Raw genomic sequence first — 19,017 nt, forward strand, 5'->3', positions numbered from 1 at the left:
GGAATCATGGGCAGACCTCATATTTGGTGTGTAGAAGTACCACATTGCGTTCAATAAGTCTTTAGCTTGTGGTGTATGTCAAAGGTCACTTGGGGTCACCCCGGGCCAAATTGTGAAACCTTGAAAACACGATATCTCAAGAAGTGAAGCTTGGGCAGACCTCATATTTCATGTGTAGAAGTACAACACTTTAAGTACAAGAATATATTTTTGATGGAGGTTGAGGGTCATCAGACATCAAATTGTGAAATCCTTGACATAATTCAAGAAGGGAACCTTGTACAGATCTCATATTTGGTTTGCAGATGTACCATATCAGATTTAAGGAGCCTTGTATTGCTATTGGTGGAGGTCAAGGGCATTTGGAGTCAAATGCCAAACATTTACTTCACTCCCCTCTTACCTGTCTCTCTACACTAACACCTTCCTAAACATAATATCCCAAGGGAAGCTTGGACAGGTCGCATATTTGGTTTGTAATTTTACCACATTGAGTACAATAAGCTTAACGTTGCGGGCTGAGGTCAATGTTTGTTGAGTTCACAAGGCGTCAAATTATGAAAATCATGTTTTACACAATATTTCAACAAGGATAGATATCATATTTAGTATGTTGATGTATCTATTACATTTAGTACAAGAAGCCTGTTTTAAAGGTCATTGGTAATTTCAGGACAGCCTGTGTCATTGTGAATTGATTGTTTGTCACATCAAACTGCTTTTCACTGTATTACTTCAATCAAGTATGTTGTACACCCTCACTATACATTACTTCAGATTCATGAAGGTAGCTGCTCATGTTACATCATCGAATCCACAATGCATTTTTGTGTGTTCTGGTTAATTTTCATGTATACTGTACAACGTGATAGGCATTGGGTCCTAGAACTGGCTATGGGCCCTGTGAAGTGGCAGAGCCCCCTCAGGAGACAGGGGACAAAGCTTTTGTAGAGCTTCAATCACAGTTGTAACATGGTTCCTTTCACATATAAAGGTTGATCAGGTATAAGGTTTTGCAAAAAACATAACAGGACATTTTGATCATGTGCCATGTAATACTGACATGCACACCAATGGCCATAACGACTTTCTTAGTAAAAACTAAAGGAATGCATTCCTTCTGGGTCAAGAATTGATATACAAATTTCATTGGCAAGTCCAAGATATAACTTTTGAGATGGCCTATGCCAGTAATCACACTGAGAGTTGAAAGTGCTTTCTTGTAATGGTGAAGTACTAGTTCTGTGCTGCTTTCTTTGTAATTATTGTCAGAAATTAAGCTGCATGCTGTTGTCTAACTTATAAATATCTCCCTTTATAGCCTTTGTTTTTAGGGAAAGCTCTGGTCGATCAAGTACCCAGTATCATTCATCATTACAAATTTCATGAAGATGTGAGCAGGTTTAAATTCCCTGATTTAGAGGCTGGCTGGGTGATCAGTCAGAGTCTTTTACAGCAGTAAGTATGATTAGTAAGTACCTTCAATGTGTGAATGATTCAGCCAAATATGAATATGCACAGGAGAATGTTATCTGATTAATCACAATAATCAGATTGAGTTTAATATAGCTCAACAAAATATATAGAATCAATATAGATTCAACAGACAGATGAAACCATTCAAAGAAAATATTTTTATGGATTTATCTGCCAGGGTGGCATAGAAAATCGTGCAGTACACTGTTATCTAATGAACAAAGAATCTATTTAGTAAACTTAATAATTCAAAGAACAGTATCAACAGTTGTGGCGATCATTTCTTCTTCCATGATGTGCTTTTCCTTATTAGCTCTATTTTGATGCAACCATCAGTTTGGACCACCAGATTTCTCCTGTAGTAAACCATGTATAAGATGATAGCTCTATTTTGATGCAACCATCAGTTTGGACCACCAGATTTCTCCTGTAGTAAACCATGTATAAGATGATAGCATTTTGATGCAACCATCAGTTTGGACCACCAGATTTCTCCTGTAGTAAACCATGTATAAGATGATATTGCTTTCAACTTAAATAGTGGATTATATATGTAGGGCAGGGTTGTCCAACCTTTTACAGAGGAGGGCCACATGGAATGATTATGATGAAGGAGGGGCCGCATGAACCCTATGCTCGATTTTTCAATTTTTTGCTCGAAGCCTAAGGCAAGAAAATGTAAGCACTGCACTCGGAGCGCACTGATTTATTTTCCTTCCTGATAAAACAGATGAATAAAGTCCAGCCGCTCCCCCCCCCCCCCCCTCAGCTGAGAGAGTGTCACATAAACTGACCTGAAAGCAGTTTTTTGGACCCAGAAGGTTTGAATGATTGATTATATAGCTTCAAATTGTTATCAATAAATCTGCTCGCTAAAATTCGCACAGTAGAGCATCTCTGCGGGCCGAACGCAACCCTTCGGCGGGCTGGACTGTGGCCCGCGGGCCATAGGTTGGACAACCCTGATGTAGGGTATATGTTTTGTCTATTATGTTATTTGTATATGATATTGTTTGTACTTTACATGAGTATGGTGTTATGTTGGCAATTGCATTAAACATATTGTATCATATCATAAAGTTGTATGATAAAATATAAAATTACATTTGTACCGTGTACAGGATATATTTTATCTGCATTGTTTATGTGTGCCATAATGTATACCATTTGACTGCTTCTATTGCTTCAGTTTCCATCAGTAAATCCTATCGAATAAAACTTATGTTCCACACATTTCATGTAATACATTGGACTGTTCGAGAGTCTGATGGGAAAGAGTAGTTTAAGGAATGATAATGGAGTTTACTGTCAAAGAGGAGAATTGTAGTAATAGTACTGCATCTAAAGTGATGCCAGGGTACATATTTGTCCTGTTAAATGAGAAACTTGCCCTATTTAAAACAATTCGTAGTCCTGTGACCGGTTGATATTACACTGAGTTTACAGTTCAGAGCAAAGAGTTAAAACTAAATTAAAAAAATTGATTCAAAATATTTTCTTATTTTCTTATTATTCTACCATAGAAAAAGTTAAACAATCAATATGTTTTAAAACAATATTTTTGTTATTGGTTTAATTATAAATATAGAACAGCTACCAGATGGAAGGAGGAACCAGCTGATGTTAACTTTTCAATTGACATCAAACATGAGGTAAGAAATATGCCAATTGGAGCTACCACAATATACTGGATTAGCCTTAGCTTGTAAGCTGTAGTTGCATGTATGTGTTGTGGAGCTACCACAATATACTGGATTAGACTTAGCTTGTAAGCTGTAGTTGCATGTATGTGTTGTGGAGCTACCACAATATACTGGAATAGCCTTCGCTTGTAAGCTGTAGTTGCATGTAGTTGCATACATTGTGGAGCTTCCACAATATACTGGGATAGCCTTAGCTTGTAAGCTGTAGTTGCATGTATGTGTTGTGGAGCTACCACAATATACTGGAATAGACTTCGCTTGTAAGCTGTAGTTGCATGTAGTTGCATACATTGTGGAGCTTCCACAATATACTGGGATAGCCTTAGCTTGTAAGCTGTAGTTGCATGTATGTGTTGTGGAGCTACCACAATATACTGGAATAGCCTTAGTTGTAAGCTGTAGTTGTATGTAGTTGCATACATTGTGGAGCTTCCACAATATACTGGGATAGCCTTAGCTTGTAAGCTGTAGTTGCATGTATGTGTTGTGGAGCTACCACAATATACTGGAATAGCCTTAGTTGTAAGCTGTAGTTGCATGTAGTTGCATACATTGTGGAGCTTCCACAATATACTGGGATAGCCTTAGCTTGTAAGCTGTAGTTGCATGTATGTGTTGTAGAGCTACCACAATATACTGTAATAGCCTTAGTTGTAAGCTGTAGTTGTATGTAGTTGCATACATTGTGGAGCTACTACATTATACTGGAATAGCCTTAGTTGTAAGCTGTAGTTGCATGTATGTGTTGTAGAGCTACCACAATATACTGTAATAGCCTTAGTTGTAAGCTGTAGTTGTATGTAGTTGCATACATTGTGGAGCTTCCACAATATACTGGAATAGCCGTAGCTTGTAAGCTGTAGTTGCATACATTGTAGAGCTACCACAATATACTGGAATAGGCTTAGCTTGTAAGCTGTAGTTGAATACATTGTAGAGCTACCGCAATATACTGGAATAGCCTTAGCTTGTAAGCTGTAGTTGCATGTATGTATTGTGGAGCTACCACAATATACTGGAATAGCCTTAGTTGTAAGCTGTAGTTGTATGTAGTAGCATACATTGTGGAGCTACCACAATATACTGGAATAGCCGTAGCTTGTAAGCTGTAGTTGCATACATTGTAGAGCTACCACAATATACTGGAATAGCCTTAGCTTGTAAGCTGTAGTTGCATGTATGTATTGTGGAGCTACCACAATATACTGGAATAGCCTTAGTTGTAAGCTGTAGTTGTATGTAGTAGCATACATTGTGGAGCTACCACAATATACTGGAATAGCCGTAGCTTGTAAGCTGTAGTTGCATACATTGTGGAGCTACCACAATATACTGGAATAGCCTTAGCTTGTAAGCTGTAGTTGCATACATTGTAGAGCTACCACAATATACTGGAATAGCCGTAGCTTGTAAGCTGTAGTTGCATACATTGTAGAGCTACCACAATATACTGGAATAGCCTTAATTGTAAGCTGTAGTTGCAAGTATGTGTTGTGGAGCTACCACATAACTGGAATAGCCTTAGCTTGTAAGCTGTAGTTGCATACATTGTAGAGCTACCACAATATACTGGAATTGCCTTAATTGTAAGCTGTAGTTGCATGTACAGTATGTGTTGTGGAGCTACCACAATATATTGGAATGATATGTAGCCCCAACAGCAAGTTAAATGAAGACAAATGTTGGATTGCTAATAAACCCAAGGAAATGTTACCTGCAGCATCTTACAGTAATCAAAAAGGATGTTTGAAGACCCATATTAGGACACCTGGTGAGATTTTACTATCTCTTACCATAAAAGTGATGGTTGCTTTTAGTATTTCTTGGAAGTCTTAGTTACCATATGTAATATGTAGTTATCATATATCATGTGAGGAAAGTCACAGATCTAACATATCAATATCAGTAAAAGACAGTATATCCACCAATTAAACCATCTTTTTTCTTTGTCTGCCTGCGAAGTATACCAATGAAGCAGTGACTCATGTTTAAACCTATTAAGTATACTATTGAAACCCCTATCATTGTGAGTTAACTCTACAAGTGTATACCAATGGAACAATTCTCCTGGTATGTAGATTAAAACAGAAGTACCTACTGTTTTTTTTTCTGTTTTTTTTTCTCCACAAAATCTCAAAAATGAAACTTGCAATATAAATATGGCATTAAAATATGATGACCTACCTGTTTTTTTCTCTGTCAGGTAGCACTATTCATATGGAATGATGGAAATGGACAGAATCTTCACAATGTTCAGGAGTTCTGTGCAGATGGCTCTGACTTACCTCAGTTCTATGTGGAAGGCAAATGTGTAACACAGCATCCTAAACATATATCTGAATGTGTAAGTTGTTCATTATTCTCAACATATCTTTCTGTTTATAAATCACTTAACATCCTTACCAAATACCTTGGTGTTTAACTCACTAATCACTTGAATATATTGTTGAATCTGTTGGTCAGTCAGGCTCAGTGCCAAAATGTATTCCAGTATGTACAGTAAATGCTTCCACATTATAAAGGTATATAAGACTGCATGAGTGATTAAGCACCCTAGACATGAATTCAGCATAACAGTTATATTAGTCAGCATTTGAGTCATTTAGCACTTGAAACATACAGATGAGGTATGTGTAGAGGTCATTAACCACTGTAATAATATTAGTCAGCATTTGAGTCATTCAGCACAGTAAACATACAGATGAGGTATGTGTAGAGGTCATTAACCACTGTAATAATATTAGTCAGCATTTGAGTCATTCAGCACGGTAAACATATAGATGAGGTAAGTGTAGAGGTCATTAACCACTGTAATAATATTAGTCAGCATTTGAGTCATTCAGCACAGTAAACATACAGAGGAGGTATGTGTAGAGGTCATTAACCACTGTAATAATATTAGTCAGCATTTGAGTCATTCAGCACGGTAAACATACAGATGAGGTATGTGTAGAGGTCATTAACCACTGTAATAATATTAGACAGCATTTGAGTCATTCAGCACGGTAAACATACAGATGAGGTATGTGTAGAGGTCATTAACCACTGTAATAATATTAGTCAGCATTTGAGTCATTCAGCACGGTAAACATACAGATGAGGTAAGTGTAGAGGTCATTAACCACTGTAATAATATTAGTCAGCATTTGAGTCATTCAGCACGGTAAACATACAGATGAGGTAAGTGTAGAGGTCATTAACCACTGTAATAATATTAGTCAGCATTTGAGTCATTCAGCACACTAAATATACAGATGAGGTATGTGTAGAAGTCATTAACCACTGTAATAATATTAGTCAGCATTTGAGTCATTCAGCATGGTAAACATACTGATGAGGTATGTGTAGAGGTCATTAACCACTGTAATAATATTAGTCAGCATTTGAGTCATTCAGCACACTAAATATACAGATGAGGTATGTGTAGAAGTCATTAACCACTGTAATAATATTAGTCAGCATTTGAGTCATTCAGCACAGTAAACATACAGAGGAGGTATGTGTAGAGGTCATTAACCACTGTAATAATATTAGTCAGCATTTGAGTCATTCAGCACGGTAAACATACAGATGAGGTAAGTGTAGAGGTCATTAACCACTGTAATAATATTAGTCAGCATTTGAGTCATTCAGCACAGTAAATATACAGATGAGGTATGTGTAGAAGTCATTAACCACTGTAATAATATTAGTCAGCATTTGAGTCATTCAGCATGGTAAACATACTGATGAGGTATGTGTAGAGGTCATTAACCACTGTAATAATATTAGTCAGCATTTAAGTCATTCAGCACTTGAAACATACAGATGAGGTATGTGTAGAAGTCATTAACCACTGTAATAATATTAGTCAGCATTTAAGTCATTCAGCACTTGAAACATACAGATGAGGTATGTGTAGAGGTCATTAACCACTGTAATAATATTAGACAGCATTTGAGTCATTCAGCACGGTAAACATACAGATGAGGTATGTGTAGAAGTCATTAACCACTGTAATAATATTAGTCAGCATTTGAGTCATTCAGCACAGTAAACATACAGATGAGGTATGTGTAGAGGTCATTAACCACTGTAATAATATTAGTCAGCATTTGAGTCATTCAGCACAGTAAATATACAGATGAGGTATGTGTAGAGGTCATTAACCACTGTAATAATATTAGTCAGCATTTGAGTCATTCAGCACAGTAAACATACAGATGAGGTAAGTGTAGAGGTCATTAACCACTGTAATAATATTAGTCAGCATTTGAGTCATTCAGCACAGTAAATATACAGATGAGGTATGTGTAGAGGTCATTAACCACTGTAATAATATGAGTCAGCATTTGAGTCATTCAGCACAGTAAACATACAGATGAGGTATGTGTAGAGGTCATTAACCACTGTAATAATATTAGACAGCATTTGAGTCATTCAGCACAGTAAACATACAGATGAGGTAAGTGTAGAGGTCATTAACCACTGTAATAATATGAGTCAGCATTTGAGTCATTCAGCACAGTAAATATACAGATGAGGTATGTGTAGAGGTCATTAACCACTGTAATACTATTAGTCAGCATTTGAGTCATTCAGCACAGTAAATATACAGATGAGGTATGTGAAGAGGTCATTAACCACTGTAATACTTTTAGTCAGCATTTGAGTCATTCAGCATGGTAAACATACAGATGAGGTATGTGTAGAGTCATTAACCACTGTAATAATATTAGTCAGCATTTGAGTCATTCAGCACGGTAAACATACTGATGAGGTATGTGTAGAGGTCATTAACCACTGTAATAATATTAGTCAGCATTTAAATCATTCAGCACGGTAAACATACTGATGAGATATGTGTAGAGGTCATTAACCACTGTAATAATATTAGACAGCATTTGAGTCATTCGGCACGGTAAACATACAGATGAGGTATGTGTAGAGGTCATTAACCACTGTTATAATATTAGTCAGCATTTGAGTCATTCAGCACGGTAAACATACAGATGAGGTATGTGTAGAGGTCATTAACCACTGTAATAATATTAGTCAGCATTTGAGTCATTCAGCACAGTAAACATACAGATGAGGTATGTGTAGAGGTCATTAACCACTGTAATAATATTAGACAGCATTTGAGTCATTCAGCACAGTAAACATACAGATGAGGTATGTGTAGAAGTCATTTACCACTGTAATAATATTAGACAGCATTTGAGTAATTCAGCACAGTAAACATACAGATGAGGTAAGTGTAGAGGTCATTAACCACTGTAATAATATTAGTCAGCATTTGAGTCATTCAGCACGGTAAACATACAGATGAGGTATGTGTAGAGGTCATTAACCACTGTAATAATATTAGACAGCATTTGAGTCATTCAGCACGGTAAACATACAGATGAGGTATGTGTAGAGGTCATTAACCACTGTAATAATATTAGACAGCATTTGAGTCATTCAGCACAGTAAACATACAGATGAGGTATGTGTAGAAGTCATTTACCACTGTAATAATATTAGACAGCATTTGAGTAATTCAGCACAGTAAACATACAGATGAGGTAAGTGTAGAGGTCATTAACCACTGTAATAATATTAGTCAGCATTTGAGTCATTCAGCACAGTAAATATACAGATGAGGTATGTGTAGAGGTCATTAACCACTGTAATAATATTAGACAGCATTTGAGTCATTCAGCACGGTAAATATACAGATGAGGTATGTGTAGAAGTCATTAACCACTGTAATAATATTAGTCAGCATTTAAGTCATTCAGCACTTGAAACATACAGATGAGGTATGTGTAGAGGTCATTAACCACTGTAATAATATTAGTCAGCATTTGAGTCATTCAGCACGGTAAACATACTGATGAGGTATGTGTAGAGGTCATTAACCACTGTAATAATATTAGTCAGCATTTGAGTCATTCAGCACGGTAAACATACAGATGAGGTATGTGTAGAAGTCATTAACCACTGTAATAATATTAGACAGCATTTGAGTCATTCAGCACAGTAAACATACAGATGAGGTAAGTGTAGAGGTCATTAACCACTGTAATAATATTAGTCAGCATTTGAGTCATTCAGCACGGTAAACATACAGATGAGGTATGTGTAGAGGTCATTAACCACTGTAATAATATTAGTCAGCATTTGAGTCATTCAGCACGGTAAACATACAGATGAGGTATGTGTAGAGGTCATTAACCACTGTAATACTTTTAGTCAGCATTTGAGTCATTCAGCAAGGTAAACATACAGATGAGGTATGTGTAGAGGTCATTAACCACTGTAATAATATTAGTCAGCATTTGAGTCATTCAGCACAGTAAACATACAGATGAGGTAAGTGTAGAGGTCATTAACCACTGTAATAATATTAGTCAGCATTTGAGTCATTCAGCACAGTAAATATACAGATGAGGTATGTGTAGAGGTCATTAACCACTGTAATAATATGAGTCAGCATTTGAGTCATTCAGCACAGTAAACATACAGATGAGGTATGTGTAGAGGTCATTAACCACTGTAATAATATTAGACAGCATTTGAGTCATTCAGCACAGTAAACATACAGATGAGGTAAGTGTAGAGGTCATTAACCACTGTAATAATATTAGTCAGCATTTGAGTCATTCAGCACAGTAAATAAACAGATGAGGTATGTGTAGAGGTCATTAACCACTGTAATACTATTAGTCAGCATTTGAGTCATTCAGCACAGTAAATATACAGATGAGGTATGTGAAGAGGTCATTAACCACTGTAAGCTGCATCAATCAATGCCACTGTAAGCCACATCAATCAATGCCACTGTAAGCCACATATGCCACTGTAAGCCACAATCAATGCCACTTTAAGCCGCATTAGTTGATGCCACTTTTAACCACTTATGCCACTTTAAGCCACATCAATCAATGCCACTGTAAGCCACATCAATCAATTCGACCATATGCAACTTCAAGCCACATCAACCAATGCCACTGTTAACCACATATGCCACTGTTAGCTGCATCAGTCAATGCCACTTTAAGCCGCCTCAATCTATGCCACTGTCAGCCACATCATTTAATGCCAGTATAAACCGCATATGCCTCTGTAAACCACATCAGTCAATGCCACTGTAAGCCACATCAAACAATGCCACTGTTAACCATATATGCCACTGTAAACGGCATCAATTCATGCCACTTTAAGCCACATCAATCAATGCCACTTTAAGCAGCATCAGTCAATGCCACTTTTAGCCACATATGCCACTTAAAACCACATCAGCCAATGTAAGCCACATCAATTAATGCCACTTTTAACCACATATGCCGCTGTTAGCCACATCAACCAATGTCACTGTAAGCCACATCAACCAAGGCCACTGTTAATCACATATGCCACTGTAAACCGCATCAATCAACGCGACATCAATCAATGCCCCTTTTAACCACATATGCTACTTTAAGCCACATTCAACCAATGCCACTGTATGCCAGTGTAAACCACATATGTCACTGTAACCACATCAGTCATAACACTTTAAGCCACATCAGTCAATGCCACTATAAGCCACATCAATCCATGCCACTGTTAGCCACATCAAATAATGCCACTGTAAGCCACATCATTGAATGCCACTGTAAGCCACATCAATCCATGCCACTGTTAGCCACATCAGATAATGCCACTGTAAGCCACATCATTGAATGCCACTATAAGCCACATCAATCCATGCCACTGTAAGCCACATCAAATAATGCCACTGTAAGCCACATCAAATAATGCCACTGTAAGCCACATCAATCCATGCCACTGTTAGCCACATCGAATAATGCCACTGTAAGCCACATCAATCAATGCCACTGTAAGCCACATCAATCCATGCCACTGTAAGCCACATCAATCCATGCCACTATAAGCCACATCAAATAATGCCACTGTTAGCCACATCAAATAATGCCACTGTAAGCCACATCATTGAATGCCACTGTAAGCCACATCAATCCATGCCACTGTTAGCCACATCAAATAATGCCACTGTTAGCCACATCAATTAAAGGCAGGATAAGTTCCTGCTGCACCTTTTCCATGAGTGATCAATCAGTTTACTTATTATGCAAGATTTTCTGCTTTAAGTAAGACTGTAAGCTGTAGTTTTTCATTTTGGCTAGTACATTTTCATATTCTTTACACATTTCCCAATGTATCATATTATCTGCCAGGTTCCTCAAAGTTCTGTGTTTTTTATTAGTCATAATAACATGTACTCATGTCATCTTAGTTCGCCTATTTAAATTTCCTGCTTTTGTTTGTAAAGTGTTTAATTACTAAGGAACTTTCTATCCATCTTCAAATGTCATCATTGCTTCTCTTAACACTTTTGTTCTCTTTGGCAGGGTGATCCCGTATCACAGAAGAAAGTTATCTTTGCAGTAAAAACATGTCACAAATTCCATAATTCAAGAGGTAATGTTACCTGCATTAAACCAGGCATTCATACTATTCATTTTACACATTTCACTAACCAAACACATTGTCTGGTAAACAAAGGTCTTAATTAAGTTTGCTGTCCATAAATATACCACTCACCTTCCTATTCAAACAATTGACAACATTAACATAGATCTACCTTTTTGTACCAGCTCTTGACAACATAACAGCTACCCTAAAATACCTGTCAATATTACCAGCATCAGAAAGCATTAACTTGACAAAATTAACAATTACCACCTATACCTGCAACAGACAAGTTTTATCCATTTTTACTTGCACTTCACAGCCTAAACTGCTACCATATATACCTGCATCAGACAATATTTACAGCTACTGTACCAGCTCTTGACAAAAATTTGCAGCTACCATTTATACCAATGTTATCTATACTGTGCTGTTTTTGTGTACTGAATTCATGTATTGTAAAACCCATTGAGACAGTCAGTATAATGAGCTATATATAAAATTAACTGTTACTATTTATACCTGCACCAGACAACAGTTTTAATTTCCATCTATACCTGCATCAGACAACATTTACAGCTACCATTTATACCTGCACCAGACAAAATAACAGTTACCATCCATACCTGCACGAGACAACAATTTTAACTTCCATCTATGCCTGCATCAGACAACATTTACAGCTACCATTTATACCTGAACCAGACAATTTACTAGTAACCATCTATGCCTGCATCAGACAACATTTTTAACCACCATTTATACCTGCATTAAACAACATTTTTCCATACCACTTATACCTGCACCAGACAAAATAACAGTTACCATCCATATCTGCATCAGACAACATTTTTAACTAGCATCTAAACCTGCATCAGACAACATTAATAGGTACCATTTATACCTGCACCAGACAAATTAACAGTTACCATCTATGCCTGCATCAGACAAGATTTTTAATTACCATCTAAACCTGCATCAAACAACATTTTTTCCATACCATTTATAACTGCACCAGACAACATTTACAGCTACCATTATAACCTGCACCAGACAAATTAACAGTTACCATCTATGCCTGCATCAGACAACATTTTAACCACCATCTATACCTGCATCAAACAACATTTTTCCATACCATTTATACCTGCACCAGACAAAATAACAGTTACCATCCATATCTGCATCAGACAACATTTTTAACTAGCATCTAAACCTGCATCAGACAAATTAACAGTTACCATCTATACCTGCATCAGAGAACATTTTTAACTACTATCTATACCTGCATCAGACAACATTTTAACTACCATTTATGCCTGCATCAGACAACATTAACAGCTACCATTTATACCTGCACCAGACATAAGCAGTTACCATCTATACCTGCATCAAACAACATTTTAACTACCATTTATGCCTGCATCAGACAACATTAACAGCTACCATTTATACCTGCACCAGACATAAGCAGTTACCATCTATACCTGCATCAGACAACATTTTAACTACCATTTATGCCTGCATCAGACAACATGTACAGCTACCATTTATACCTGCACCAGACAATTTACCAGTTACCATCTATACCTGCATCAGACAACATTTACAGCTACCATTTATACCTGCACCAGACATAAGCAGCTACCATTTATACCTGCATCAGGCAACATTTACAGCTACCATTTATACCTGCACCAGACAATTTACCAGTAACCATCTATGCCTGCATCAGACAATTTACAGCTACCATTTATACCTGCACCAGACAATTTACCAGTAACCATCTATACCTGCATCAGACAACATTTACAGCTACCATTTATTCCTGCACCAGACAAAATAACAGTTACCATCCATATCTGCATCAGACAACATTTTTAACTAGCATCTAAACCTGCATCAGACAACATTAATAGGTACCATTTATACCTGCACCAGACAAATTAACAGTTATCATCTATGCCTGCATCAGACAAGATTTTTAATTACCATCTAAACCTGCATCAAACAATATTTTTCCATACCATTTATACCTGCACCAGACAACCTTTACAGCTACCATTATTACCTGCACCAGACATAAGCAGTTACCATCTATACCTGCATCAGACAACATTAATAGGTACCATTTATACCTGCACCAGACAAATTAACAATTACCATGTATGCCTGCATCAGACAACATTTTTAACCACCATCTATACCTGCATCAAACAACATTTTTCCATACCATTTATACCTGCACCAGACAAAATAACAGTTACCATCCATATCTGCATCAGACAACATTTTTAACTACTATCTATACCTGCATCAGACAACATTTTAACTACCATTTATGCCTGCATCAGACAAAATTTACAGCTACCATTTATACCTGCACCAGACATAAGCAGTTACCATCTATACCTGCATCAGACAACATTTTAACTACCATTTATGCCTGCATCAGACATTTACAGCTACCATTTATACCTGCACCAGACAATTTACCAGTTACCATCTATGCCTGCATCAGACGACATTTACAGCTACCATTTATACCTGCACCAGACAATTTACCAGTAACCATCTATACCTGCATCAGACAACATTTACAGCTACCATTTATACCTGCACCAGACATAAGCAACTACCATTTATACCTGCATCAGGTAACATTTACAGCTACCATTTATACCTGCACCAGACAATTTACCAGTAACCATCTATGCCTGCATCAGACAACATTTACAGCTACCATTTATTCCTGCACCAGAAAATTTACCAGTAGCCATCTATGCCTGCATCAGACAACATTTACAGCTACCATTTATACCTGCACCAGACATAAGCAGCTACCATTTATGCCTGCAACAGAAAACATTTACGGCTACCATTTATACCTGCACCAGACAATTTACCAGTAACCATTTATGCCTGCATCAGACAACATTTACAGCTACCATTTATACCTGCACCAGACAACAATTACAGCTACCATCTATGCCTGCACCTGAAACAACATTTTTAACCACCATCTATACCTGCATCAAACAACATTTTTCCATACCATTTATACCTGCACCAGACAAAATAACAGTTACCATCCATATCTGCATCAGACAACATTTTTAACTAGCATCTAAACCTGCATCAGACAGCATTAAAAGGTACCATTTATACCTGCACCAGACAAATTAACAGTTACCATCTTTGCCTACCTCAGACAACATTTTTAATTACCATCTAAATCTGCATCAGACAAATTAACAGTTACCATCTTTACCTGCATCAGAGAACATTTTAACTACTATCTATACCTGCATCAGACAACATTTTAACTACCATTAATGCCTGCATCAGACAACATTTACAGCTACCATTTATACCTACACCAGACATAAGCAGTTACCATCTATACCTGCATCAGACAACATTTTAACTACCATTTATTCCTGCACCAGACAATTTACCAGTAACCATTTATGCCTGCACCAGACAACATTTACAGCTACCATTTATACCTTCACCAGACATAAGCACCTACCATCTATGCCTGCAACACAACATTTACAGCTACCATTTATACCTGCACCAGACAATTTACCAGTAACCATCTATGCCTGCATCAGACAACATTTACAGCTACCATTTATACCTGCACCAGACAACAATTACAGCTACCATTTATACATGCATCAGACAATTTACCAGTAACCATCTATGCCTGCATCAGACAACATTTACAGCTCTATCTTTTATACCTGTACCAGACAAATTAACAGCTATTACCTATACTTGCACCAGACAATTAATAGCTTCCATGAATATCTGTACTTATTCCATCTATATTTGTGTTTGTAACTTCTTAGTGGTATATGCTTTGAGAGGCAGCACATTTAGTGTTAGTGCAAGATTGGAAGTAACAGCAATCAGTGGCTATTATGCTTGAAAGTCTCCATTCACAAAAGAATGTATTGAGATATTTGCCCGTTACAAATTGTAGAGGTGAACCATGCTATTTAGTTTCATTTTCATATCCTTTGTTTTCAACACTTCTCCCTTTGGAGAATACTTGCAAACGCTTTATTGATATAACAAAAAGTAAATGAATGTTTTCTTTGTTCAGTTAAGGTGGTCCTGGACACATGGGGTCATTTTGCTGAAAATGTGTTGTACTACAGTGATGTGCAAGACAGCAGTATTCCTACTGTAGACATTAAGATACCAAATGTGGAAAGAGGTAGGATTTGTAGAGACATACCCACTGTGTATCTAGCTGTTTGCGTGTCTGTCTGTGTGTTAGTGTGTATCTGGCTGGTTGCCTATCTGTCTTTGTGTTAGTGTGTATCTGGCTGTTTGCCTGCATGTTTGCGTGTACGTTAGTGTGTATCTGGCTGTTTGTATGTCTGTCTGTGTGCTAGTGTGTATCTGGCTGTTTGCTTGTGTGTGTGTGTATGTTAGTGTGTATCTGGCTGTTTGCCTGTCTGTCTGTGTGTTAGTGTGTGTCTATATGTTTGTGTGGATGTCTGTGTTAGTGTGTATCTAGCTGTTTGCATGTCTGTCTGTGTGTTAGTGTGTATCTAGCTGTTTGCCTGTATGTGTGTGATATGTGTGTCTGGCTGTTTGCCTGTCCGTCTGTGTGTTAGAACTCAAGCTTGTCATTTGGGATAAATATTTAAGATTTCTTCTGCTATTTGTCTTCACTTAAATCATTAATGATAAAAGTTGATCATTGTACATTAAATAAATGTAGGATGGTTATTAATCAATGCTCCTTTAATTGTATAAATATAACTACAATCTGCAAAGATGTTACACACAATTTTGTAATAATGTTAATAAGTGTTGAGTAGTGATTCAAATGGACTGCCTAGTCATTGGGACAATTTTTGCTGCTTAAGTTACAAGTTAATAATTTATTGCTTTAATTTTGTTCTCATGAACCCTTGATATTAGTTAAAAGTTGATCATTGTACATTAAATTAATGTAGGATGGTTATTAATCAATGCTCCTTTAATTGTATAAATATAACTACAATCTGCAAAGATGTTACACACAAGTTTGTAATAATGTTAATAAGTGTTGAGTAGTGAATCAAATGGACTGCCTAGTTATTGGGACAATTTTTGCTGCTTAAGTTACAAGTTAATAATTTATTGCTTTAATTTTGTTCTCATGAACCCTTGATATTAGTTAAAATTTTGGTTGACATTTATATTGACTTGCTTGCTTGATTCCCATGTGTGTATTGTAATATTCACTTCATGAAGGAAAGATGTATATGACTCTGATATTAGTAAATGTTTTACCTTTTTTTCTACAGGTCACTGCAGTAAAACTTTAGAAATACTAAAAAGGTTTCTTGAAGATGAGAAGCAGGCAGAACATGACTGGTTGGTCGTTGTTGATGATGATACGATACTAAGGTAAGGATACTGACCAGCATTTTTGGTTACAATGCTGATGGCTCGGTAACCTTTCCAATCGTGATGCTATTCCTGCATGTGTGTTTACAACTCTTTTCCTGTGGCAGCTGCCAGTAAATGGAACAAAATGCAAAATCCATGAAAGTATGAATCATTGAACAGTTTTCAGTGTCACCTAAAAACATACTTTTTTAAAATGTATTTTAAAGGAGAATTAAACTCTGTGCTTTTGCAGTACATGCGGTTGGGGATAATTTTCTACTTCCATTTGTGAAATAACTAAGCAAAATAAAGTTTCCCTGAATTTTACGCGAATTTCCCAATTATTTTGTTTACCCATTTGAACAACGGCCATTTTGTTACATTGAGGATTGAGGGCGCTTCAAAAGTGACGTAGGCAAGCCACTTCGTAACTTCAAACCAATGAAGCTTTGCATAAGAATTATAGTCTATTCACACTATGTTCGAGCATCTAGCTTAGCTTATTTCACCGGTTAAAATGCCTGAATGCCAAGCCATTGGTTGTGTTAACAGAAGAGGGGAAGAGGGAGCAGGAAAAGGAAAAAGAAAGTTTGTTATTCCAGATGGAATAAAATATCCGGAAAAGAGGGAACTTTCACTGAGGTGGCTGAACAATATTGGGAACGAACACACGATTGATAAGTTCAGCTTTGGGAAACACAGAGTTGTGTGTGTGGACCATTTTCTGCCAGAATGCTTTGAAGAGGATCTTCGTGCCCGTATTGATTAGAGAAACTCCCCGCAAAACAACTAAAACCAGATGCGGTGCCAGAGGTTTTTGTTCATCGAACACAGAGAGGAGACGCTGCTCGGTCGAATTGAGCCTTCTCACTTTCCAATGGCAAATAGAGCGCACACAGACACCATTCTTCGCAGTGGCTCCTGGAACTGGTACTCGTATCAGCAACAGAATTTGAGCCAGCATCACCAATAGTCGCGGACTGTGATTCTTTGCACAACTCCTCTCGATGTTTCAGTTCTTCCTCTGAATATTCTGGTTTGAAAAGATACGATTCCAATCCAAAGGCTTCTGTTTTCTTTTTCAAGATATTTGCTCGACAGTAACTGATTTAACTTTTGGAGTGCAATGATGGATGTAAGTAATGCTATCGCTAGGACTGAGTATGCGGTAAAAGCAATCTAAACACGGTAACATCAAATCGTTGAATAGATCCAAAAATTTATATTTCCAATGACACTCGTTACAATAATAAATTGTACACACTTTTTAAGCATTTTTACAGATCAATTAAGACAAAAGATATTTTTTTGATCGATATTTTATTCATTACTATTGTTGAAAGTACAATTCTAGTTATTTTAGGGATTGGCAACTATTTTTTTCTTGAAATACGCCAAGTGGCTCGTTTTAGTCACGGTACATCCAGGAACTGGCTCAATTCAAACAAAATGGTGTGACACATGAACCACATTCAAAACGTTTTTTCATCTCAAAGAAGTGATTTTTATGCTTTTCTATTCCTTTTACTGGAAAGACCATCTGTCGAAACATAAGAATGGATGCAAAAAAAGCTAGGGTTTATTTCTCCTTTAAGTTAACTTTTTGTTTACGTGCTCTGAAGATACTCTTTTGTGTGGAATAGCGCTTTATAAATATTCCTATTATTATTATGTAATGGCCAGCTTGTATACAAGATATCTCAAGAAACACAAGTTGGGTCACTGTCATGCTAAATAGGTAAATGCCCCATGATGTATAGATGTACCCTATTGTTTGTCAACATATGTCCAAGTCCAACTCCTTTAACTCCAACAGAAAAACTTGTATGAACTAGAAATTCAGTATGTAGGGCTACTATAGTTGCGTTTTTTCAAAGAGGTCAAAAGTCATTTGAGGTTACCAGATGTCAAAGTCTGAAAACCTTTTAACTTCAAACTCATCAAACTCATAGTTAAGAGTTGGGCACACTTTTTTAAGTAGAAGAACCCTGTTGTCTGT

General features: G+C 36.9%; 1 protein-coding gene across 2 annotated transcripts in view; it reads left to right on the forward strand.

Moving 5' to 3' along the window:
* Nucleotides 1-19,017, forward strand: part of LOC139980847 (beta-1,3-glucosyltransferase-like) — a 35,709-nt gene that overhangs the window by 8,060 nt on the left and 8,632 nt on the right. For both annotated transcript variants that reach the window (XM_071992819.1, XM_071992820.1), the window contains exons 6-11: nucleotides 1,322-1,458; nucleotides 3,065-3,128; nucleotides 5,383-5,523; nucleotides 11,561-11,630; nucleotides 15,736-15,849; nucleotides 16,934-17,036. In XM_071992819.1, the coding sequence (XP_071848920.1) occupies nucleotides 1,322-1,458; nucleotides 3,065-3,128; nucleotides 5,383-5,523; nucleotides 11,561-11,630; nucleotides 15,736-15,849; nucleotides 16,934-17,036 (629 nt within the window). The remainder of the gene's footprint in view (nucleotides 1-1,321; nucleotides 1,459-3,064; nucleotides 3,129-5,382; nucleotides 5,524-11,560; nucleotides 11,631-15,735; nucleotides 15,850-16,933; nucleotides 17,037-19,017) is intronic.

The sequence above is a fragment of the Apostichopus japonicus genome, chromosome 15, assembly GCF_037975245.1.
Source record: "Apostichopus japonicus isolate 1M-3 chromosome 15, ASM3797524v1, whole genome shotgun sequence".
In the NCBI taxonomy this organism is placed as follows: Eukaryota; Metazoa; Echinodermata; class Holothuroidea; order Aspidochirotida; family Stichopodidae; genus Apostichopus; species Apostichopus japonicus.